Below are 25,230 nucleotides of genomic sequence, written 5' to 3'. Positions count from 1 at the left end.
TTTTGCCATGATGTGAAGAAACAGCTTTATTTACCAGGGAAAAGAGGGTGCTGTTCTCAGTCATATTAGCTAAATGTGATTTAAGAGCTTTCCTAATGCTTCTTCAAAGACGGACACTCTGTTGTGGCCCGTTACCTCTACACACTTTTAACATGAGAGCTGAGATCATGTGATTTGGTCCTGTCCTTAAATTAAGCAAATATAGCACAAGAAACCCTTTTTCTATTGCAGTTTCGTCATAGACCTCAACAGAAAGTCAGTGGATTGACTTGATCCATTGATTCAAAGGCATAACTTTAATTAAACATCTAGGTACTGATTTATATGCAAGTTATAGTGTAATATAAATGTAAGAATTTTAACCTAAAATTATATTGTTTTTAAAAATATATGTGAGGATGTTTAGGTCAATAATATATTTTTGTTAGGCATCCATCTTTTCTTTTGTAGAAATTTTAAAATAAAAAAGCCGCACAGCCTTCAGGCTGTCTACATGGAGAAGTTGGAGCAGTACAGGTGCATCAGTATCAACAGTGACGGATTATCATGTGCATATGCTGTCAATCCATCAGTGGTGAAGTCATAATAAACATATGTACTGTGGAGATTTGTTGGAATTTCAGCTCCACCATTTGGGGAAATACAGATCTCACTTGGCCTTTGTGGCATTTTCTGTATTCCAGATCTCTTATTACAAAGATAATGCTGTTAGTTCACTGAAAGACAGCCACCAGATATTCTTAATTCTTGAAAATACCTTGCTTGGACATAATAAGAATCTCAATTTTTATCTGTCCCATCTCTGTTGTCTTTTGGAGAGGCAAAGTACAGTGACCAAAACCAAGACCTGATGTGCAAATGTCTAAACTTGTAAGTATCAAATTGGAGTAGCCTGAGTTATGGGGTGACTTCAGGGTTTCTACTGTAAGGTAGTTGATATTGCAGGGTAAGTTGATAGTAAAAAGTCAAATAGGAGTAATTTGTGCTAAGTTGTAAAGTACATTGAGAACCTTCAAGACAGACATGCCAGCTGAGCAGAGCACTTTGCAGTTTACTAGGGGATGAAGCACCATAGTGAGTGATCTGATTTACTTGCATTTACTTACATCATTAGGAGAATGCAATACTGGTACTTGGGGTGGGGGGAAGCAAGAGCGACAGAGTATGGCCTCTGGGCTGAGATCTTCCTCGAGGCAAAACAAAGCAGATATCGATGCAGCCATCCATCACGCAGTGGCCAGGTGCTTGGAAAAGCCTTTACAGGAGAGCGAGCTGCCTCCGGGAGCTGAGCTCGGTGCGCGCCGCCTCGGGTGCCTGGAAGCAAGAGGCAGCACCCCTGCCCTGCGGCCGTTCGGGGCCCGGAGGACAAAGTGTTGCAGTGTGTCCAGAGCAAGGGATGCCAGAAAGCTGGTGAGTCTTCACACCGGGGGTGGCCACACCGTCTTCACCAGGGCTCTGACCTCAGTGCCTTTTGAGAGCAGTCTGAGCTCCAAATCTGCCTGTACAATAAGGGCAGCCTGTGAGTATAATGAAATGGTCTGTCTGAAGGGGAGCAGTGCTGGGGCAGTACCTCTCTGTTCATTAAACTCTGCAACACTGAGCTGAGCAGAAGTCCTCAGCTAGTAAAAGCTGCTGTGCTTCCTTTCATTTCATTTTCATGAGCATTTGGACAGGTCCCTGAGCACTGAGGTAGCATTAGGCTTCAAAAGCCTTCAGCCATGTGGCAATAAGACAGTTTGGTTCTTTGCTGTTAAGATGGTGTTAGGTGAGGAGAGATCTTTACGTGTGAGTGCCAGTGACGTGCACAACCTGTGTGTGCCAGTACAAGTCACACAGACAGCTCTTTTCAGGAGCTGGCCATTTAGACTATCGTTAATATTGCTGATTGGAGTCCTGATTTACTTGAATAAGAGTAGGGTAATTAAAAAAGAGTTAAAAGAGAGAAAGCAGGGGAGCCATGTTTTTGTGTTCTTAAAATTTGGGTTGTTTTGTTTATTTTTAACCAACCCTGTGAACAAGTATGCATATCTGACGAGTAGTGAAGTGGGCTATTTGGAATAAATCTGTTGACCTTGCTAGAAATTGTGTGAGTTTGTGCCAATCATTTATGTTATACTCTCAAAGGGAGAAGAGGTTCATTTAAAAATAAAAAGTTTGAGGATTAACTCTAGTTTGGTTTTAGCTTTTGTTATCAAAGGCTTTGTTAGTATATTGAGGTTTTGTATTTTAGATGGCTTTGTTCTAGCCTGTATGTGTCATCCTCTGCCTAAGGAGAAGAAAAAAAAAAAATGATACTTTTCAAAGTCATTTGGTCTGGTAACATGGGGCATTTTCATTTTATTTATGGCAAGCTCTTCCTTCAAATTCAAGCCATAGTGTTTACCTGAGCTAGGAGGTGGAATGACTCTTTGGCAAGTGTAAGGATCAATAAATCAGTATAGCCGCCATTATACTGGTATTAAAAAGAGCTACTCTGTGGGCTCCTGAAAACAAGTATATAAAATTAAATTTGTATCAGTGAATCAGCCTAGAAATCACTTGCTTGTAAAGCCTGATGACATGTAGCATGCTGTAGGAGATAACAAGCAAATGAAGGGAAACCTGTCACTTGTGATGCTCATTTTTTAGATGGCTCTGGTTTGCAAACTTACTGAAAATTATTGTGGTTTGGATAAGCTGCTTCTGAAGCTGTTTAAAAAAACATTGTCTCACAAATCGACCTACATAACTAATTTGATAAAAATGATCTTTAAATCAGCTCTTCTTCTGGGAAGACCTGTATGTTTTAGTTTCACTTGACCAATCTTTGCTGTATATGAAAACCTGTCTGCTGATAGACACTAGCTATGCCAGTGTGCATTAGTGCAGCACTGCACAGCAAGGTATTGTTTGTTCTTAATTGCTCATATGTGCCTTTAGCAAATATCTAGTTCAACATACCAATGCAAAAAAGGCTGTAGGATAAACAGTAGCAAAAAGATTATGATCTTCCGAAAAAGGCTGGCTGGTTTTGGTCTTCTTTTGCACACAGCCTGGCTGATGGAAGCAACCTCTTCTTGACTTGTGATGTTAAACAAGTTAGGACAACAGTAAAATATTCTCCAAATTAATTTACTGTTGTACAGCTCTCTAAATATGTGTTGTTTTCATAGGAGAGACAGTGCCCTTTTCAATATCCACAGCAGAACTTTCTTAGAGAAAGAATTAAATTTGTGTTTTAATTTAAAATCTTCATCAGTTAAAATATTTCAGACTGTCCTTTAGGGAAGAGGGAAAATGTCATCCACACCTCACGGGTCATAGTCCGGAAATCTTTGGCTATTGGTCTCAGTTTTAGAGCCTGGCAGTCAGGCATCCTCCATGTTTGCAGGAGTGGCTTGGTTGTTAACAGAAGAGGAAACCTTTAATCACTGTCCAAACAAGTGCATTTTTCTTATGAGAACTTGGTTAAAAAGACTGAGGAAGGCAGTGTGGCTGTGTAAGCAGCTGCTCAGCTGGGAGGACTCTGGGAGATGGATGGAGGGGCTGTGGCGGCAGAGGGTCTCTGGCAGCAGAGCACCAGGCAGGCTGGGAAGGCGGAGGAGGACCATGCATTAGAGTTCACCTGTCTTAAATTCACAGCTGTGTCAAATGATTCCAAGTATGCTGCTGGGTCTTCATATCTTTCCTGTTACTGCTGACTACCAAGATATCCTATATATTCTGTGCCTTTCTTGATGCTTTCCCCTTTATCGTATCAAGTAGCACCCAGAGCCTAGGGAAAGGGAAAGAAGAGGACACAGAAGAAGGAGAAATGGTTGCTGCTGGTTTGCTGTGTTGTCCATCGAGGAAGGAACAGGGTGCACAAGAGGGTTAGTTTGGTCCATTTCCCCTTTTAGGCCCCATAGTGTGTCTACTAAACCTGCACCTTTATTTGCTATGAATTGTATAGTTTTGATCTTTTATATGCAGTAGCTTTTTTTTTTCCAGTGTAGCAATTGTCATGCAGTCTCCGATTTACATGAACGCTAAACAGAATGACACAAAAATGAAGTGTTGCTGTAACGAAACCTATTAATAGCTTTGCGGAGAGGCACTGACGCATCTCAAATATAAGGACTTGGAATTAAAGCTGTGGAGAGTAATCATCTTTGCAGACTAAGTTTTTCCAGAATGAGCAGTGAAATTAAGTGCTTGGTTAGAGAGGGCTGTGATTTTTCAGATAAAGTTTCTCAAAATCTGGCTTGCTTGAGACGTCTGAACTTGGGCTGACACAAACTGAGGAAAACATCTCTAATCACTATTGGAAATTTTGGCTGAATGGCTGTATTCGAAACTCTGCTAAGCAGTATCATAGTACACCTTCTATTTTTCTTGATAAATACTCGTTTTATTTGACAACTGTTGTTTCCAAACAAAAAAAGTTTTTAGTATGTTTCTGAAACAAAACTCTGGCAGAAATGGCTATGGATGGAAGTGAGGAGGGGCTGGTGCTGGCTGGGATTCCCAGCAGCAGCGCTGCACCCAGTGCTTTTCGGCACTGGGTGCTGGCCTGCCTCCCCGTGCATCTCCCGTTCTGCACCTCTGCCAGATTGGGGTGTGTTGCATCGTTTTAGCATCTGGCAGTGCTGGCCTGGCACAGCATGCTGCTGGTGAAGGGTAACCAGACTGGGCTGCTCTGCTCCACGTCGCCCCGGGCAAGAGCTGGTCTTGCTGGGCTTCCAGTGGTGAGTGGGGCACTCGGAGCTGAGGAGGAGGAGGAAAGCTAGGGATCTTCATTTTGGGCTATCCAAATTGCACCAACTTGAAAATGCCTATTGCCAACTAAAATAAGTTATGTCCTCATCTTCTGGGTGTTGATCTGGTCCAGGTGTGATACCCCAAAGTTAAGCATGTTAAGATTAATTTGTTGTTGACATCATGCTGAGTAGAGGCTTGCAGGTGCTCCATGACAAAAATATAATTGGTAAGAATGTTAATTTAGTTCAACACTTAACCAGAGTGTACAGAGCAAGCTCATAGTCTCTTGCTGATCAACTTGGTAGAGCTCTTGTGTTTATACTTCCTTTGTTGCAAATGTACAATTCCCATATTATCCTGTAATCCCCTTAATGGAATATATACATACTTGGAATATATGCTTACCAGAGCTGTCTCTATCATACAAAGTATGCCTAAGCCCTGTGTTTTGAAACACATATTTCAGAAATGGAAGTTAAGCCTGTTAAGGCAAAAATCTCCCGTGTTTTATTTTGATTTTATTAAGATGTCATGGTTACTATGATTCCCCAATTACACACGTGGATAAAGAACAGCAAGGTCAGAGGCAGGATCAGAGGAAAAATTGTGACTATTTTTGACCCAGATTTCAGAGTTGCACTGCAAGATGCTGGATTCATGTGAGATTTTGAATTTATTTTAAACATAACCATTTACCTTTCTGAGACAAATCTTTCCCAAATGGTGTACTTTGAGCATCACGATTTTTTTTTTTACCTGTGGACTCCATCAGGCTTTGCGGTTATTACTGATAGCGAATGGAGCCATCTCTGAATAGGAGTGGGGAATTTACAGCAAAGGCTTGCTCAAGGCATAGTGGACAACAGACTCAGCAACAGAGATGGAAACAGATGTGTTCTCAGTGCTCCTGCCCTTTACAGTAGGATTTGCCTCTCTTTCTCTAGGGTTGCCTTGTCATTTGACTTGATATTTTTTTTTTTTGAAAGTCACCTCACTGGTATTAGTTTTATTTTAACACTTGTCAAAGATGAGATACTTAGTTCACTTCAGACAGTACAATGTAATTGGTCTCATCTGTCAAATGTTCTCAGTCAGGTAAGGTATGGATATTTATTCTGAGAGGAGAGCACAGAAGATATGGTCTGTACTCGGGTTTTCATTATTTCTTACAGGACACAGATATATCAGTCAAGCTGCAGCTAAAATTGATGTGGATTTTGATTATGATGGACCTCTGATGAAGACAGAAGTTCCTGGGCCACGATCTAGAGTAAGTTCCTAAAAAAGGAGGGTAGCTTGTTTTGTTCGTGTTTTTTTTTTTCTTTAGCTGTGTAACTTGCTAGAAAACAAATTCCATTCCACACATTAAATCTGATATGTATAAACATCATTACATAACAGTCTATGCCCACTTTTAACAAGATGCTGAGAATTAAAAGCTCATGAACTAAATGCTCTTCTCTGAGAGAAAGATCTGAATCTCAACTGCCAGCTTCCTGTATGAACGAATTGAAAGCAAAAGAGCATCAGTTTGATGAAGCATCTCATCAGGCTTGGTTACTTGTGCTCCTGCTGAAACAGAAGCTTAGTTGGCTTTTTCTGATGTAAAATAATGCCTTGGTTTTGAAATGAAGCAAGAGTTTCAATTTGCTGGACACCGTTTTACTCTGGCAGAGTCAGTATTTATGTGGTGGTAGGGGGTGATTGTTTTTTTTTTTAAAAAAAAACAACAGGAGCTCTCTTTTTCTAGAACCAATGTGCCGATATCCCTTTGTGTATCTCTGCTTTCTCATATTTTCAGATATCTCTTTTGTTTTCTTAGTTCAGTTGATCAATATAGAAGAGGCAGCTTTCCCTTTTTGGAGATTTACAGTTAAACTGTGTTTGCAGCCCATGTGGCTCTACATGCCACAGTTAATAGTTTTGACTGTAATATTTGCAAGATGCACTATGAAAGTTCATGTGACAAGTAGAATTGCTTGGTGAGCACATAAGACTGAAAGTTTTGCATATGATTTATGTGATCATAAAAAAGAAACATACATTCTTCTTCAGTATTTGGTAATTACATACCTGAGACTCTTTGGTGTTTGATCTTCTACAGGAATTAATGAAGCAGCTGAATGGCATTCAGGTAATTTGTCAAGTTTTCTGAGTTTGGGGGGTGTTAATACTATGATTTCAGAACTTGTTTAAAAATCCCATTTTGTATGTTTAATTCCATACCAAAAAAATGGTGAAATACAGACTCAGGGTTTCCACACTGAGTATATTACGTATGGTATATATGTGCATTTGAGTAAAATATTTTTTAATATATTTTGAACACTGCAGATGTTTTTTTGCTAGTATCTGATTTTTCTTTTAAATGCTGTATGTACTTTTTGATTTGTTATGAAGTGGCCAATGAAAGCATAGGTATATTTGATCTTGAGCTTAAAAGTATGTCAACCTCAGTGCATATTGCCTTCCCAAGATGAGCAGGTCCTCAGTCTGTGCTTCTTTTCTGTAGAAAAAATGTATACTTGCCCCTTAAACAGTCCCTTTTTATAAAAGCTCTACAGTTAATTCCTATGCAATGCATATAATGTGTCTTTGTATCTTATCATTAGATATTTTTATCATTTTGCTGTATAACCACTAGTTGCACCTTGATACACACTGTTGCTTTTTAAAGTGTTCATTGTTTTTTTCCTTTAAGAATGCAGAAGCTGTACACTTCTTTTGCAATTATGAAGAGAGCCGAGGGAACTACCTAGTAGATGTAGATGGCAATCGCATGCTGGATCTCTACTCTCAGATTTCATCCATCCCAATAGGTAGGAGACAGTTGTACCAAAGCTTTTTGCTTTGTCCTCAAGCTGTTGTTTTCTTATCTCAGCCACTACCAGAGAAGTTGGTTGATTAACTAATAACAAACAAAGCTGAAGTATGTATAATGTACTAGGGCACACTTCACTGCTGTGTATTATGTAGTGGTGATTTTGAATAGCTGAAGAAGCTACAAATCCAATACTTACAGCTCTCTTGAAGTACATAGTGGTACCTGGGAGAAGGTCTACTATTAATCTTAATTTGAATATGCAAGTTTGACAGTTTAGGTTGTCTTTGGTTGGATTTGTGTGCTTTGTGATTCTGTAACAGTATGTTACTGTTTTAAACATTAGCAAACATAACAAACATTTTAGCATTAAATTATATGCCTTGGTTAACATTTCTATGTGAAAAGAAAAAGGAGTTGGCTGTGTAGACTCCAGACCAAACACCAAGTTGTGGTGCTGAGTGAAAGCAAACGTGGCAGATCAGTTGGGCTGAGGAACCAAACAGTGGACTTGTCGATTGCTTGGGAAAGTCTGCTGATTTTTTTTTTTTTTTTTTTTTGTGAAGCATTTCAAGAAGTAAAAGAAGCAAGGCAGAAATGTTGGCCCCAACTGCAAGGAGTATAGGTTTCAGTAGGTGCTCATTTTGTTTGTTCCTTGTCCATGGTTCCTTTCAGTTGCTTAAAAATACATTTCCACGGTAGCAAAAAGAGCAGAAGTGCTGGGATAATTTAAAAGGTAGATGTTGTGCTATGTATAGAAACCATGATGACTCAAAATCATCTCTGCAGGCCTTCTTTATTGGGAAACAGAATTTAGTGATGTTCAGGTTGTTACCAAATTTTGGCATCTAAGACCTTATGACTGCAGTAGGTTTTCAGTTGTCCCAATCTTCATTGCTGATAGTTAATATTTTTGCTCTCATGTAACACCTCAATATGTGTAATCATTCCAGAACTCTTCAGTGTTTGTAGCTTATTTTCATCAACACAGATTCTAGATATTTTTATCTTTTAGAGGCCATACTGAGATGTTTGTCACTGCTAATGTGGAAATAGGGTGAGACAAAGGAGAACAATGGTTGTATTCCAATGCTCATCTAACTTAAATGGGATTGGATTTTAGGTTTCTAGGAAAGGAAGTGCATGGTCATGTAGTTGAAGGAAAATCAGTGCATACTCCAAAAGAATTAAATTAAGGTTGTGCAGACATAAATATAAGACTCCAGTACTTATAACTGATCCTCAGCTAAGCCATCTAACTCCTCCTTCATGTGTGGCAATGCCGCCTTGAGATTAAGCTGTGGTTTTTTGTCCTAGAGGACATAGTCCTCAGTCATGAAGGAACTATAGCACAGTGCTTCATACACCTCCTCAGATAATGGCTCTACGATGTGTAGCAACAAGAAGTAAATGGAAGTTTAATAGTAAGAGGCTGACCTAAATCTAACTGAGCACACATCATTAATGTATTTTTTTTTTTAAGTTGTACTGAATGACAAGACTGACTATCTGAAGCTGCAGAGGTTGCTAATAATGTCCCTCTTGGTGACGGAGTTAGGTTCTAGACTGGGACACCAAAACAAGATCATAAGGTACTTGCTAGTCATCTGTTCTTATCTGTCTGCAAGTAAATCCAATAAAACCTTTCATGAATCTGTCAGAACTCCCCAAGATTTAATAATGATCTCCTACACTAGAATATATTTATCAGCAGAGGTTGAGAGGTAATAAGTGTCTGTGTGGAGAGATAAGAATTAAAGTATAAAAAACATCTAGGCAAAGATGTTCTGGGCTGCTTCTTGCTGAAAAACAAAAATTAACAGTTTTGTATCACATGGGATTTGGGAAGTTGTAGCACAACATACTCCTTTAAACCTGTATCTAATCAGTCTAATAGAGTTAGAAACCCCATGGAGCCAAATGCAAGAGGGGATTCTATTGACGTGTTTACTAGCAAACATCCTGGAATAGCAAATGAAACAATCTGTTTTTCAGTGCTGGGAAGGAATGTTTGGGGAGATGCAGAGAGGTGTAGTTTGATATTATTGACAGCAGCCTGCTGCTCAGTTCAGATGGATTCTTTGGACTTTCTCCATCTCATTATTTAGCAGCCTCCAGTTTCTTTCCTTTTGCAGACAGGCACATTCATGAGCCTGGAGGACATGTGCTTTCCTGTTGCATTGATCCAGACAGACAGCAAGAGGGATGGAGCAGGTGCCCTTCTCTTAAGAGCCAGCTCTGTCACTTCTTATGGGAAAGTATTTGAGAGTGGATTTGTAAAGCTACAAACCCTTGTGTTGGTCATGACAATGAAACGAGTTACTGTGTGTCTGCCATCCCAGCCTAGAGCTTTTTGATTTTGTCTACCATAGTTTTGTAGCAGTTACTTAATCATTTAGTTCTTTCTGGTGTTAGTTTTATGACTATGAACCCATGTTGCCAGTTCAGCATCTTTCTACACGCAGACCTACTCTTTCAGAAACAGTTGGGCTTTAAGAATTCTCTCTTCTTTTACTGGGGCCTGTTTGAGGATGCGCCAGTGGAATAGGGAATGTTAGGAGGAAGACTAGGCCACTCGGCCTGGAGCCAAGAGAATGGGAGAGACATCATGTATGGGTAGGAAAGGGTAAGTTATACGTAATAGAAGCCTCGAATTTGTGTTACATAAAAGAAGATGCAGAGATCTCTGCATTCTCTGCATCCCTTATGCTGCAGGGAAGGGATGCTGTCATGGATGAAAGTATTGGACACAGTTATGATTTAGTAGCAGTTTAAGAGTTATTAATGGCGTGAGGTAGATCAAAAAATTGAATTTTAGCAGCACTTAATGATTAATCAATTTAAAGATTAGTAAGGTGATTTAGTAGTATATGTTAAGATTAAGATAGTGACTTAATTACAGATTTGAGAATGACGATTCGCACTAACTTATTACAACGTATTCTAAATCACAGTACATATATATTCTAAATCAAAGTGTATATATATATATATATATGTATAAACACAAAACATATACACACAAGCAGCACAGAAATATTTGGATATCCAGTGAAATATATAGACACCCACACTGATGAAGGGAAATGTGCATATTCAAACACCTAGACAGGTAGAGGGGTGGATGGAAGAGACTAGTCTATAGTTAAAATTTCCCTCTTCTCAAGTTTGGAGCAAATGCTCACAATGAGTTGGTATTCCTCAATGGCAATAATTGAGTCTTGAGAAGTCTGGCTTCATGCTGGCCTGTCATCAGCTTTGTGGGCAGACAGTCTTCAAACTTTGAGGAGTCTGTGCCTGAGAAGTGTCCCAGCTCAGGGGAGATGCTGGTCACAGCCCACTGTGATCCAGGACAGCTCAAAGGTCTCGCTTAGAATTGCTGTTTATAGACTCTGAGATAATTGACTTTCATCAGATACTTTTCCATTTCAGCCCAACTTGGATGACAGAATATTCTGGTATTTCCTACCAGTTGCACAGGCCTAGAACTTGCTAGATTTTGAAGTTCTGGTATCACCTCCTTTGGGCCCAACCCAAGTACAGATGTATTAGGCTGTCAGAAGGAGTTGTTCTTAAGTGATAGGGGAGAGGGCAGAAAGTAGGTGTGCTAAGGGGCTGCCTTAACGCTCTGGCCCACTACCTTCCTCAATTCATCTTGGGTTGGCGTGTGGCCCGGAGCAGGGGAGATGGCACCGAGCGGCCCAGGAGACAGGGGGGAGTTGCACCAGCACAATTCACCCCATGACTAAAGTCAATTTATCTTGTCCATAGAGTGACGGTGTGGTTGCCTCTTGCCTCTATGCCTATAAACAGATAGTACTGTAATCCAATTATAATTTGAGGGAAATTTTGTGTTTAGTTAGCCTCTATTCATTAATCAAAGTTTCATTAAATGTGATTTAAAGTGATATTATGCATGTGAGAAAATATATACGTGGGGAAATTTCTGCATTAGTGCAACTTGTTTAGCTATCCTCCAAACTCTAACATACAAAACAATGATTAACAACAAGCAGAGTATAACAGCACTTACTAGTATTACGATGGGACGCAACATCAGGTTCAGTGCTCCACTTGCTGCTGGAGACCATCCAAACAGGACTTCCCACCATGGGTGTTCTCCATCCTGTTGACTCTTTTTAACACTTGATGTATTTCCTTAACATCATGCTGGACTGTGAGTCTTTGGTCCAGTTTCTTGTGCTTGTTGTAGAGAGTTGATTAGATCAGAGTGGTGGAGGAGTTGTTTGATGATAATTAGATTCCTTCTGATAGGTGTAGGTTGTAGCTTGTGATATAGCACGTAATCAAAAGATAAGCTACTGTGTGTAGTTACTGGTACAGGAAAATTAAAATCACAACCAATAATCAAAGAGAAATTGCATACACATAGATTGAACTGATTGGTTATGTTGTAAACAAAGTCATCTATTATTAAGGATTCACACAGTGTTAGCATGCAGACACATCCTTTTCCAACATACACGACAGCGGTTTCAGGAATCTCTTTTGGGTAGATTTCAAAGTGGAAGATGTTTTGTTCTGTGTCCAAGAAGATGCCATGAGCTTCAAGAGTATTACTTTCACAAATGAAACCTTGTTGTTCTCACACAATGCATACATTTATAGCAGTTGTTTGCCACTTTCCCTCCTTTTGATGAGCCCACACTCTGTGCTCTAATGGAGAGAGTACAGCTCCATTTTGATTTAATCCCAGCACAATGATTGAGTATATGGTGTATACCAAAGCACTGCGTATTGTCAGTGGGGTCACCGCTGAAATTAACTGGACACCACCAGGACTGAAATTCCCTTTCAGATTAAGTTGCATTATCTCAGTTGACATTTTGAATTTCAGTGGATAAGGTGCCCTCTTTACCTTCTTTTATAATTGCTGTTATAGTACATTGCACCCACAACATGCGTAGTGCAGAATATGTTACCATATTGATTAGCATAAATAAAAGAAGTGAAAGTCTCCACCCTGAGTCAAACTTGTTGATGTGTCAACTGGATTTCAAGTTGCACCACCACAGATGCCATCCAGAGGGACCTGGACAGGCTGGAGAGGTGGGGCTGTGCAAACCTCAAGAAGTTCAACAAGGCCTAGGGCAAAGTCTTGCCCATGGGTCAGGGCAATCCCAAGCACAAACTGAGGCTGGGTGAGGAGTGGCTGGAGAGCAGCCCTGAGGAGAGGGACTTGGGGGTAGCAGTGGATGGAAAACTGTGAGCCAGCACTGTGCGCTCACAGCCCAGAAAGCCAACCCTGGCCTGGGCTGCAGCCAGAGCAGGGGGGGCAGCAGGGCCAGGGAGGGGATTCTCCCCCTCTGCTCCGCTCTGGGGAGACCCCCCTGCAGTGCTGGGGCCAGCTCGGGGGCCCCCAACAGCAGAAGGACACGGAGCTGCTCGAGCGGGGCCAGAGGAGGCCACGGAGATGCTGGGGGGGCTGGAGCAGCTCCCCTGGGAGGCCGGGCTGAGAGAGTTGGGGGGGTTCAGCCTGGAGAAGAGAAGGCTCCGGGGAGACCTTCGAGCGGCCTCCCAGGGCTTAAAGGGGGGGCAGGAGAGGTGGGGAGGAGGGACTCTTCATCTGGGGCTGTGGGGTTAGAACAAAGGGTAACAATTTTAAATTGAAAGAGGGCAGATTTAGATTAGATAGGAGGAAATTGTTCCCTGTGCGGGGGGGGGGGGGGGGGGGGGGGGGGGGGGGGGGGGGGGGGGGGAGGTGAGGCGCTGGCCCAGGGTGCCCAGAGCAGCTGTGGCTGCCCCCTCCCTGGAAGGGTTCAAGGCCAGGTTGGACGGGGCTGGGAGCCCCCTGGGCTGGGGGAAGGGGGCCCTGCCCGGGGCAGGGGGTGGGACTGGGGGGGCTTTGAGGTCCCTTCCAACCCAAACCAGTCTGATTCTATGATTCTTCATACATCTTAACACCATCAGCAGAATTACATGTTTTTACAAGCAATACTAGAGTTAATGGTTAAGCTTCCTATGCAATGGGACCTATTTATAACAAACTTGTGTAAGGTTTAGTTTGGAGATTTCTTAAAAAACTCTATACACTCCCAAAGGTGCTCTCAGTGGTAGCTACAGCTCTCAGTGACACAGCTTTCAACAGTGTCATTCCCTCTAGCCTAACAACAGCTCTTCCCATGACAGCAGATGCAATGCAGATTTAGTTATCTGTGTCCCAAATAACCACTTGTATTATCTTCATAATAGTTTTAATAGATTCTTTGCAGCGTGACATGCAGTTAAAACAATCTGGATATTTCCTTGTTTTGAACTAAAATATTCCAAACACGATTTATAATTGATTTATTAATGCAGTAGCCCAAAGCTCCATTGGTCAGACAGGATAATCAAGGCTATTGTCATTCAACTAGACTGCAGAGTTCAGAGGCATGATAAGCTTTTGTAATGAAATCAGAGTGGTCTTGACTTCTTGAGCAGTAGGGAAGTTGAGGCTTCCAACTGCTTCTACAAGGGAATATAAAAGATGTTAATCTCTGGTTTTGGCATTTCATACATTACAAATCAGGCTTAAAATGAACTTTTCTGGGCTCCTTCAGTGAAGATTTATTTATTTATTTTTTAATTTTCATTAAATGCAGTGGTTTACCTGTAAGCAAGCAAGTTATCCCATAAAACAACAATGGGTATAAATTAAACACCTTTGTTGTGTTAAAGCTGAAGCATCCTTAGTGTCATGTTGTTTCTAGGTAAAAAGGACAAATTGTTGCATCTTTTTCCAAATAAATATTTGTCTAAGTAAGAAAAATGGGAAGGAAAAAATAGCTAGTCATGAAAGAAAGTGAAAAGTGCAGAATCTCCTTCTTTAAAATGAGACAGCAATTTATCAAACAAGCTTTTTTTATGGGGATACACAGCTGAGGTATATAAATCTATGACTGAGAAAGGAAGATTTCCAGATAGGTGTCTTAGAATATCTAATGGGCTGTGGTGGGTTAGAGATTTGGATGCTTTATTAGTCCATGTGTTTTACGTGTATGGCTGTCTATGTAGAGACTTGTTTCTGGTAGGATTGTTAATAGACATGCAGGAACATCTGCAGTATGCAGGGGCAGAATATGCATCTTCATGTGTGCAAATAAATATGAGTGTATATATATGTGAAAGCCTAAATAATGTGGAGGCCAGTACATGCATGTCTCAAAACCAGGTTTGGCAGCATCTTGTGCAGAGAGAGTGTTTAGATAGCGTTGCAGGGGATCGCGGTGATGAATGCCAGCCAACTGCGGCAGATGTCGAGGAGCGCTGTCAAGCCGTTGGCAAAATTCTGCTGGAGTCCCGGGGCTTATCCCTGCTGGGTCTGCCACGACACGTGCTCATTGCACGCGTCAGCCGTGAAAAACCATCTCTGAGAGCAGCACTGCTGTGCTAGTAAGGTTACCCCGCACCTCCCGGCTGTATCAGCTGAGGGACAAAACGCGCTTGCTGATATTTTGTTAGTACATTATAATGCACTGAAACTACAATTGCTAAATGAGAAATTGGTAAATATGTGGATTTTTCTTTGGCTGTTTCTTATGGTCAGCTGCCAAAGACTGGGGAACTGCATGGAAGAAAAGCATAAAGGGGGGAATATATGTTTCTGTGTTGATTTTACAATGAGGAAAAATCTGATCAGTTAAAAAGCACAGTGAGGGCGGGAAAAGCTTTGTTATTGTGCTAGGACTAATCAGTCTGATATTTAAGGAGGGTAAAAATTGGTATGAGACTAGAAGTGTAGCACCAGCTCCTGTAAATGGACACAGCTGCATGGGGAGCTTCCATCTGTGGGTCAGGGTGTCCGAAGCCGTTTCTGAAATGCATGGTGGGTGCTCAGGGAGAGCCGCGTAAATCGAGCAGATCTGCAGCCTGCTTCAGGCAGGAGGGACTGGAGACCGCAGCTAAATGGTGACTAACGGAAACAGCAGCTTGTGGGCTGCATTGGCAGAAAGTGATTTCTGCTCTTAATTGAGGAAGAGGAGAGGTTCACATGTTGTACTGCAGAGAAACCAAATACATGTGGGAAACCTAGAAAGCAGAGTGAGCAAGCATTTAATAATGTTGGTCCTGCAGTACTTGGTAGAAACTATAATGCTTTAATCAGACCCTGCAAGGCAAAAGATTCGTGTCATGTTGATTTGTTTTTGTATTCAGTTTTTAACTTTCAATACTAAAATATGTTTTGTTATTGTCTGACACAAAATTTGTACCAAAGTTCCAGATAATATATTTTGTATAAGAAGAGAAGTTTCTCCTACTTTGAAAGAAGTTCTATTATTACTAGTTAAAACATACACAATTTACACAGAAACAGTCAAGCAATCTTAAGGTTATTCTCTGGGTTACACTTCACGTCAGTTTATTGAAACCAGACAGAAATAACTGTTTTCTTGCTTTGTTCTTTTTAATTAGGTTACAGCCATCCCTCTCTGATAAAGCTTCTACAGCAGCCACAGAACTTGGTAAGTGAATTAAAACATTAAGTACTTGAAGGAGTCCTTCTCTCCCTCCTTATGGCACTTTCTTATTTTTTCTTAAACTGATGATGGATGCTTAATGACTCAATTTAAAATAAGATAGGATCTGATTTCTTTATTTCTCACTAGATGAAGAGATCTTGGTAGTATTTAAGATGACACCACAACCTCTGTGAAGCTTTACAAGAAGTAAACATTTGGGTGATGCAAGCACTTGGTATGCTTGCAAGCCAGTTTTAAATCATAGTTCAAGCACAGTGTTTACAGTTAACCATTGTAGCAATGTTCTTGAGTGAAGATTTTTGAGCTTGAAAGCAAGCACAAGTCCTTGAGGGAGTATATAGCATTTTGAATATGAAAATGGTGCCCTAAATCTGGAATGCTGGGGGTGGGCGTGGTTGGGGTTTGGTGCAGGGTGGGGGTGGCAGGACAGGTAGTGGCTGGTTCCCCTCTCCTAAGTATGAAGTTGACTAAACTACTGACATGAAAAATTAAAATCATTAGACTAGAGCAACAGGATTATTTCAAAACAGAGTAACTGCTTCTTACATAAATTATCTTCCTGTTTTTCCTAATAGTATACCTATAGTGATTGGAAATAACCTGGATTAAATGATAGGTATTGTTGAAATGATGTTGCATTCTATTTCAAGCTTAATTTTTTCACTGTTTGGGCAGAAGTTTTGGATTCCATAATGATTTTGTTCAATTTTTAAAATTGTAAGGTTTTTGGCACAAAAGCTTATGCATATAGTACATGGCTAAACTGTGCTCACTGGCTTCTGACCACACATCAATAGATCCTTGTTGGTTGTACTGTCTTTAGTGACTTGAGCCACTTAGCAAACCAGAAACAAGTGTCCACGCTGTCTGCAAGGGCATAGCTCAGGTGTGGGTCAGTTCCCTCTCAGACCTGCATTTCTTTTCCAAAAGAGCCTGCTGGCTCACTCCAGCAGAGCGTAAATCCTAAACCAGCATGTCAAAGTGGTACAGACATTTTTGTTCCCTGAGCTGATTTGCTTTATGGATCATAAAAGCTCTGAGCTCATTTCTTCAGGATGAGAAATTCTGCCTTCCCCAGAACTAAAATACTTAAAGTTTTTAAAAGAAACATCAGGGCTAGAAATGCTGGAGTTATCAAAGGCAGATTCAGATATTACAGAAGCACTAACATTTCTGAATACTTACATTAACTTCTAAAAATTATTTCTGAGGAGATAACAAGACCTTCATGACAATACAGCAGTAGGAAAAGTCAGATTTAAAAAACAACCAACAAGCTCACAGCCCCCCAAACCCCAAAACCAACAAAAAAACAAAACCGAAAAAACCTTTTGTCTTGTGGCAGTTTCAACTTTGTCCACTGGAAAAGGGAATTTAACAGGCTGCCAGCTAGAAGCCTGCAGTAAAAGGAACTGCCTCCAAAGTCCAAAATGAATGGTGCAACTAGGGACCCCTCTCTCCCCGATATGAGCATCAAAGATGTTTCTGGTACCCTCTTCTGATTTCTGAAACCTGCAGCAATTCAGTGGAGGGGGTGGCACTAAACCTATTAGTCTGCACCTGACTGCGCACTTAGGATTTCTGGCAGGCTTTAGCCTGGGCACGGCATAGGCAGGATGTCAGGTTTGCAGTGAAGTTTTGCAGTGCCAAGGCCAGAGAGTTGTGAAGAGCCAGAATCTGTGCAAACCTCACTACATCAGAAGTGTGTGCTGGAGTCTGACTGCGGATGAAGTGCCAGCTTTATTGTGAAAGTACTTTTTTTTGGGTAATAACACTGAGGTAGGGCCCTTGGTTAATGTTAATGATTGGATTGGTGTTTTCTTGTAGAGATTTTTTGTTTGGTTTGTTTGTAATGCTCCATGTACCCTCTTTATAGCCAGCTATAAAGAACAGAATATGCATCTGTTCATTTGAGACTGTAGCAGCTTGATGTCAATGTTCTGTTTTTCTCAGTACTGGGTATCTGATTAACAACAAAAGAAAAATACTTTTTTGCTTAGTGGCAAATGTTGTCAATTGACTGTGGTAGTGCATAATCAAATTCACAACAAATTTATGGTCTCGTATCTCTAACTTTATATGAAAATTTACTTCTGAACTGAGATAAAAAGTCAAGTAAGATTTCTCTTATGTACTAAATCAAAACTTTGTGTTAATCAGTCAATAACATCTTTACTTATTTTTAAGCTTGAGTCTGAAACAAACACTGTTTTGGAAGTAACACACTTGTACAAGTTACAAAGTCCTAGCTCATGTTCCTTCATATTTTGTGTGAGAATTCTGATGAAGAGTTCTTACAGGTACAGTGTGACCACTCACACCTCTTGCTGTGGTCCACACGTCTGAATAAATGAGTACTTGTATTGAGGAAAAAGACTGAAGGATGCTGATAAATGTGCAAGCTTGAATTGCACTGAAAATGGGAATGTTTTGAGGAATGCAGTCTGTCCCCTCTGGAGACCCACAAAGATTTAAGTCATCAAAGCTCAGCCTTTGATTTCAATGACAACTTGTTACAACAACAACAACAATAAAAACAACAAATGCACAGAGGCAAATAATGTTGCTTTGCAGTTGGCAAATTTATTGAGCTTGTCATTTTCTGAGCAAATTTAATTTAAAACAAAAAGTATCACATTGTGAATTGAGTAAGATTACCTACAAAGAGCAATGATGAATCAATTTTAATCCATGACACTTAATTTAAATTAGTTGCATAAACATGACAACTTCATCTCCATTAGTGAACTGGGGAGACTGAGAGTTTATTCCAGAGCTGCTGTTTAGAAACACCTGTGTGAGCAGCAGGCTCAGCTTTCCAACCTGCTGCTGTTCATAGACACCAGAATGAACCTCTCTCAAAGGTGTGAATCCTGAACTGGTGTTGCCAGTTCACAGGGCCAGTGGGACAGTTGAAGTTGGAAGGGACCTCAGGTGGTCTCTTGCCCAACCTCCTGCTCAAAGAGGGTTGGCTGTGGGATCAGCCCAGGTTGCTCAGGGCTTTATCTGGGGACTTGAAAGCCTCCAGGTAAGGAGCCTGCACAATGTCTTTTGGCAACCTGTTCCACTGCTTCACTGTTCTCTTCGTGAAAAAGCTTTTCCTTATACCCAAATCAGTACCTCTCATATTTTCATTTATGCCCATTGTTTCTCCCCATTGAAGAGCCTGGCGCCTGGCCCCATCTTCTCAGTCACCTCCACGTAGGTATGGGAAGGCTGCATTCCTGTAGTCACTTCTGTGATTACCAAGGCTCTTGCAGCAACCCAGGGTCATCTCTGCTGACAGCCAGGGAAGAGGAATGGTTGGAAAAAGGAATCTGGGAAGGAGAGATCACATTGCATCTGTGAAGACTATTTCAGCCTGAAATAGTCCTGGTCCATGTCAGACCTCAATCAAGAAATGGAAAGGAGAAAATCTGCTGTTAAAATGCTCAATAAAGAATCTACCTATAATTCAGGCTGATACACTGAGAAGGGTGACAGTGCAAACTGAAGGCCCTAGAACAGGAAATATTTACTTGCAAATCAGCAAGCTTCATGAAAACAGTACATGGATGAAAAGGAATTTCACCAACATGTCTGGATATATCATAGTCAGTGTTCTTGAGCTTGATTAAACGCATGTGGCCGAGTAGTGAGGTAACAATATGCAGGGTAGCTTCTTACAGATATCCTTGCTGCACTGCCCATTACTGTACATGCCAGAGGAGTCTAGAAGGGAGACAGCATGCCTGTGTGCACGGATTTTTTTGTCAGGAATCTATTTTATTGTAGCATTGTGTTCCCGGTCCTTGTGTGTGTGTGTTACCTTTCTCAGATGTAGCCCCTATCCTTTAAGTTTGTTTGCCTTTGCCGTCTTCCCCTAAATCCCATTGTGATAGTATCTGGAGGATGTTCATAACCACAACGTTCTGAAATGGTCTGTCTTGAAGCTCAGTAAGGAAGAAAGTGCTGCTATCCTAATTGAATTTAGATTTAGCTACTCAAGCTGAAGGGAAGTAATTAAGATTTTAAAGTGTTTTTCTTTGTGTGTAAGGAAAATTGAGATTGAGCAACTAAAATGGCAATATTGAAGAGGAAATATCAGTATCAGTTAGCATGCACTTTTTCTGAGGTGTCCCGCAAGAATAAAGTATTCAGGATTAGACAGAAAAATATATTCCAAGACACAAATATTATTGCCAGTTTTTAAAATTCCTTGTGCCATGACACCAGATTTCTGGCCAGTATTTGTATTTAGAATAAACTGTAACTGCCTTGATATTAACATGATATTTTTCATGTCACAGTAAAACCTAACGATTTCTCTTTCTTTGTCTTTGTAGAGCACTTTTATCAACAGACCTGCCCTAGGGATTTTACCTCCAGAGAACTTTGCTGAAAGACTGAAGGAATCTTTGTTATCAGTAAGTTTGAGATAGCAGTGATGAGTTACCATGTGCTGTGCTTAGGGACATGAGCATATCAAGGGATGTTAGGGATTTTAATAGGGAACACTACAGATTAGCTGTTAATCCACCTGCCTTCCCACTGCAAGTAATAAGATCAAACCTTTTTCCCTGACTTGACAGCTGAATGTAAGAGGGTGACATGTCTGCACTGCACAGATACAGCCTCTTTCATTCTGGATTCAAGAACTGATGAGAAAACGCATTTTCATTAACTTCTGTTCACCGTGCTTTCATAAGAGATAGTGGAATAAGTGGCTTCTGTTTGTCTTGATTTAAATTTGAAGATCCTTGGGACTGCAACTGAGTCGAGCCCTCTCAGATGCAGTTGAAATTGTCTTTCCTCATCCTAGGCACGGTTGGTTTCCCATTATAGTGAAGCTGATGATGTTAAGGACGGATCAGTATTACCATCACTTTGTACTATATTTGTGCTTAATATTTTGGAGTAATTTTCTGTCTTCATTGACAGGTGGCTCCTAAGGGCCTGCCACAGGTGATCACCATGTCTTGCGGATCCTGCTCTAATGAAAATGCCTTTAAAGCAATATTTATGTGGTACAGAGTGAGTAAAATATTAAGATGTTTTTTCTAGGTTTAGATGTAGAAATAAGCATTTATTCATCATCAGAACTGTTACTGTAAAACAGAGTAAGGCTTGGAGGTTGTTTTGTTCATGATGTTATTTATATTCAACCTAGTATAAAGTCTTTATTAAAAGCTTTCATCTTATATTGACACAACTTTAGAAATTATAAAGAAAAGGAAATAAAGAAAATTCAGATTGCAGTCAGTATGTAAGAGCCACAGTCAGTATCTTCATTGGCTCTAATTTGGAATACCAACATTACTAATTTGTGGTTCCACTATAAATACATTCATTTACAACTACAGGAAAACCATCTGCTGGGTTGTGTTTTGTTTTGTTTTGTTTTGTTTGTTTTTTTCAGAACAAGGAGAGGGGCCATAATAACGTCACAAAAGAGGAACTGGAATCTTGCATGATTAACCAGGTAACATCTGTTCTTTACTTACACCTACAGACATTCCATTAGCTTGGGTTTATAAGGGAAGACTGGGAGGAAAAATTGGCTTTACTACCTCTGAAGTGGAATGTTGGTTTTGTAAATTTAGGAAATGGTGAAATACAAACTGCTTCCAGCAAATATCAACACCTGCTGCTTGTATTCTTTTGCATCCTTGCTCGATTGTGAATCTTGGGAAGATCTCCCTTTTTTCATGACATACCATTTGCTAGAGGGACCCATATGATGCATGGGTCCATAGAGATCATTAATATGTGGAAGAGTTTACAAATAATAACAATAGACCTTCTAATAATATTCTAATTTTCAGAAGTTGTAATTTTATGGCTTAAAACTGATCAAGGTGTTGGTTAAAATTTGACTGACTAAAGGCAAACAGGCAGGATGAGGAAACTGAGATGCAGCTGATAAACCTCTGAAGTCCTGTTCATCTTCAACTGAGGTGGTCTTGCTCTTGTCAGTCACAAATCTTAACATGGAACAATAGCAGAAAACAGAGTATTTAATCTCTTCTGGGGTTAAAAATTAATAACCTGCTGGTCCCAGCCTGATCTGTGGCACTTCTGTAGTGATGATTGTTTCAGTTCATTCATGTGGAATTTAGGGAACTCATTTGGCTTTCAAAATGCAGAGGGTTCTTGGGGTTTTTAAGTTTTGTGGTGTTGCTTACAGCATGGTCAGACAGATGGCTGTGACAATACAAATGAGAGGATGGCATAACGTGACCTGAAGGAGCAGGAATTTTACAAGATGGCCAAAGACTTGTAAAACTGATGATCACTGTTTGTTCTAGTTTAGCTACCTAAACATTAGGGTTCCTCTTTGAGCTAATTGTCCGAGTTCTCTTTACAGCTGGGGGGGGGAGGGGATGGATTTGAGAGGGCAACTCCATCCCTCTTTTGGGGAGGATCCTCCAGAATCCAGTTACAAATATTATTAGAGCCTTGACCCTGTAGCTGAGCGTGGGGTACAAGACTAAAGGTGTAAATGGAATGTGTAAGTGGTGACAGTCTCCTCACTTGCAGGATAAGAGAGGCATAAAGGAAGATAATTTGTATTTTTAGAGAAGGTGGGGGGGTTATCCCAAGTATATCTTTCTGTTAAATTCCAAATAGGCTACAGTTTGCATGTCTTTTGTCACGGTTCCTGCTCATCCTTGGTACAGTGAGTCATCAGGATTGCACGGGGCACCTGGCAGAGGGCAGCCCCTGGTGCCACACCTGGGCACGGCCACCCCTGTGCTCGTCATTTGTACAAGGAGGGGCTGACTGCACTCGGTGTTCAGCCTTTGTGTGAGCTCCTGTGTGCAGTGGTATTATGCTGCAGTACAAATTGCCAAGTATTCATTAGTATTGATGTATTTTCGGAGGTCAGGCAGTTTTTCGGGGAGGACAAATGCGTTTCTTTAAACGGGTAAGTGTAACAACTGGTGGTGCTGGGTGTGGAAGAGGAGCCCGATCACGCTGTGCCGTGGCCGGGGGGCGGCCGGGCCCCGCACACTGACCGCCCGCCTGTCTCTCTGCTTCCAGCCCCCCGGCTGCCCCGACTACGCCATGCTCTCCTTCCTGGGCAGCTTCCACGGAAGGACCCTGGGTAAGAAAAGCACTGCTGGCATCACCTCCTTTCCCTTCCCTCCTCTCAGCCGCCGCAGTGACCGTCATCTCACTGTCATTTCTGAAAAGTGGTTTTTTCCTTAGACAAATGGTACCAGTGGAGCAGCTGTATGTTTACTGAAAGTTTGCCTTGGAAGCATCACCAGTACCGACACAGACTATTTGAGTGACAGTGGGAATAATTTTATAGTTTCTGAAAATTTATTTTCAGGAGGTCTATTATTTTCATTCTGAATCTAAGGTTTCCTGTCTATACTAGTAAAAATCGAACTCCTGGGGTAAAATCACCACAATATACAAACAAGATGTCACTCATTTTTACCATTTTATATCAGCTCAATCCCTGTTCTAAACACGTTACCCAGGAGTGCTGTAATTCTGAGTTTTGTGAGCAGTTGTCTTTGGACAGGTGAAATGGTCTCGTCTGAGCAGCCTGTTCAGATTGACAGAAGTTTTCCCATTCTTCTGAAACAGTGCATGTGGAAACTGATGCTTAAAAGCTAGAGCAATCCACTTAAGCCTGAGTACATCCAAATACCAAATAATTCTGAAATACCCAGTATTTCAGAAAATAAAGTAAAAACATAGAGCTGTTAAGAGAATTCTACAGTCCTGGTGTCAGGCAATTTTTTCACCTCTTGGTAGCTTTTTTCCTGTATCGTTCCTAGGCAGGTATTAATTTTTGCTTTCCTGGGTTTAGGTTGCTTAGCTACAACTCACTCTAAAGCAATTCACAAATTGGACATTCCATCACTGGACTGGCCTATTGCTCCATTTCCAAGGCTGAAGTATCCTCTGGAAGACTTTGTGAAAGAGAATCAACAGGAAGAGGCCCGCTGTTTAGAGGAGGTAGAAAATTCACTGACAGCTTTCTGTTGTTATTTTTTTGAAATAATAGAGTTAGTAGGATTAGCTGCTTTGTACTAAAACAGTGTTTTCAGGGATTGGAACAGCATGTGATTAAAACAGCATTCACAGTTGTTTACGGTCAGAAGTTTGTCCCTGCCTTTCAGAAGAACAGCCAGCTTACTGTGAATTAGAGGCCTGCATGACTCATATCAAAGTGAAATTTCACATATAGAAGTTCATTATATCACAGTGAACTTGTCTGCCAGATCTTACAAAGGGGACTAAGAGCACAATGTGTGTGAACCTCTGCAAAGAGAAACTGTAACAGTATTACAGGCTTTTCAGTTTTTCTGGCACAAAGCTCTGGTTCTACCTGTGGCTGCAGGGAGTGAGTGGGCAGGGGCTCCGTGCCTTCCCTAACCCAGGAGAAAGGAAAGGTGAGCAGAACAGAGTTTAAGAGAGGAAAACTGTTTCCAGGTACCAGAACCCTGGGATTCCTTGTTGGGCTCACTGGGATCCAGGATCTGTCACTTGCAGGGGCTCACTCTTGAGAGATGGTGGTGGGGAGCAGGGCACAGTGTGCCCTGTAACTGGAACTGAGCTGGTGCACAGCTGGGAGCATCATAACCAGCTACAGAGGAGGGGGCTGGGCTGTGCTGAAGGGAGCACAGCAGCACCCTGGATGGCTGTGCAGAGCTGGATAGAAGAGGTGATTTATTCAAACCTGCCTGACTTCAGAGAAAACAGAAAGTGTAGTAAATTGCTTCCCTGGGTTTGTCCCACAATAGCTTGGGGCAAGGGAATTGTGATGCAAAAAAAATCAATCCATAGACTTAAAGCCATTACTGAAAAAAAAAAAAAAAAACCACAGAACAAAATCAACCCCAAAATAAAAAGCCAAATGCTTTCTTTGAAGGTCTTCGGATTGGCTTACTGGCACCCTTTGGAAACGGTTGCTTTATACAGCCTATGGGGGTCATGGGCCCTGAAAGCTGTACAGGGAATTTCAAGTACAAATGACATTACTAATCACAGCAACTGGCACTACAAGGTTAATTAAAACTTCTGCAAGCCCCTTATCAGCAACAGGATTTCTGCACTATTTCATCTGATTAATTTTAAAGTATCTGAAGTGGGTGACTAGAAAAAGCAAATTTACCAGATGACCATCTTCAATACATTAGCTGAGTTCTGTTTTCTGACACAAAATCTGTTTTCTTCTATATTGCATAGGTGGAATGACAGCAATAG

The 25,230-nt window shown here is 41.0% G+C and overlaps 1 protein-coding gene across 5 annotated transcripts in view; it reads left to right on the top strand.

Annotated features, from left to right (window-relative positions):
• The window catches only part of ABAT (4-aminobutyrate aminotransferase), a 61,299-nt gene that overhangs the window by 29,351 nt on the left and 6,718 nt on the right, over positions 1-25,230 (top strand). For all 5 annotated transcript variants that reach the window (XM_032983586.2, XM_032983588.2, XM_032983587.2 and 2 more), the window contains 9 exons: positions 5,892-5,989; positions 6,824-6,853; positions 7,421-7,538; positions 15,956-16,005; positions 20,349-20,429; positions 20,944-21,036; positions 21,422-21,484; positions 23,047-23,110; positions 23,831-23,979. In XM_032983586.2, the coding sequence (XP_032839477.1) occupies positions 5,892-5,989; positions 6,824-6,853; positions 7,421-7,538; positions 15,956-16,005; positions 20,349-20,429; positions 20,944-21,036; positions 21,422-21,484; positions 23,047-23,110; positions 23,831-23,979 (746 nt within the window). The remainder of the gene's footprint in view (positions 1-5,891; positions 5,990-6,823; positions 6,854-7,420; positions 7,539-15,955; positions 16,006-20,348; positions 20,430-20,943; positions 21,037-21,421; positions 21,485-23,046; positions 23,111-23,830; positions 23,980-25,230) is intronic.

The sequence above is a fragment of the Tyto alba genome, unplaced genomic scaffold (genome assembly GCF_018691265.1).
Source record: "Tyto alba isolate M040663 unplaced genomic scaffold, T.alba_DEE_v4.0 Super-Scaffold_28, whole genome shotgun sequence".
Classification (NCBI taxonomy): Eukaryota; Metazoa; Chordata; class Aves; order Strigiformes; family Tytonidae; genus Tyto; species Tyto alba.
The sequence above is the reverse complement of the archived record's forward strand: the minus strand, read 5'-3'. Positions and strand labels throughout refer to the sequence as shown.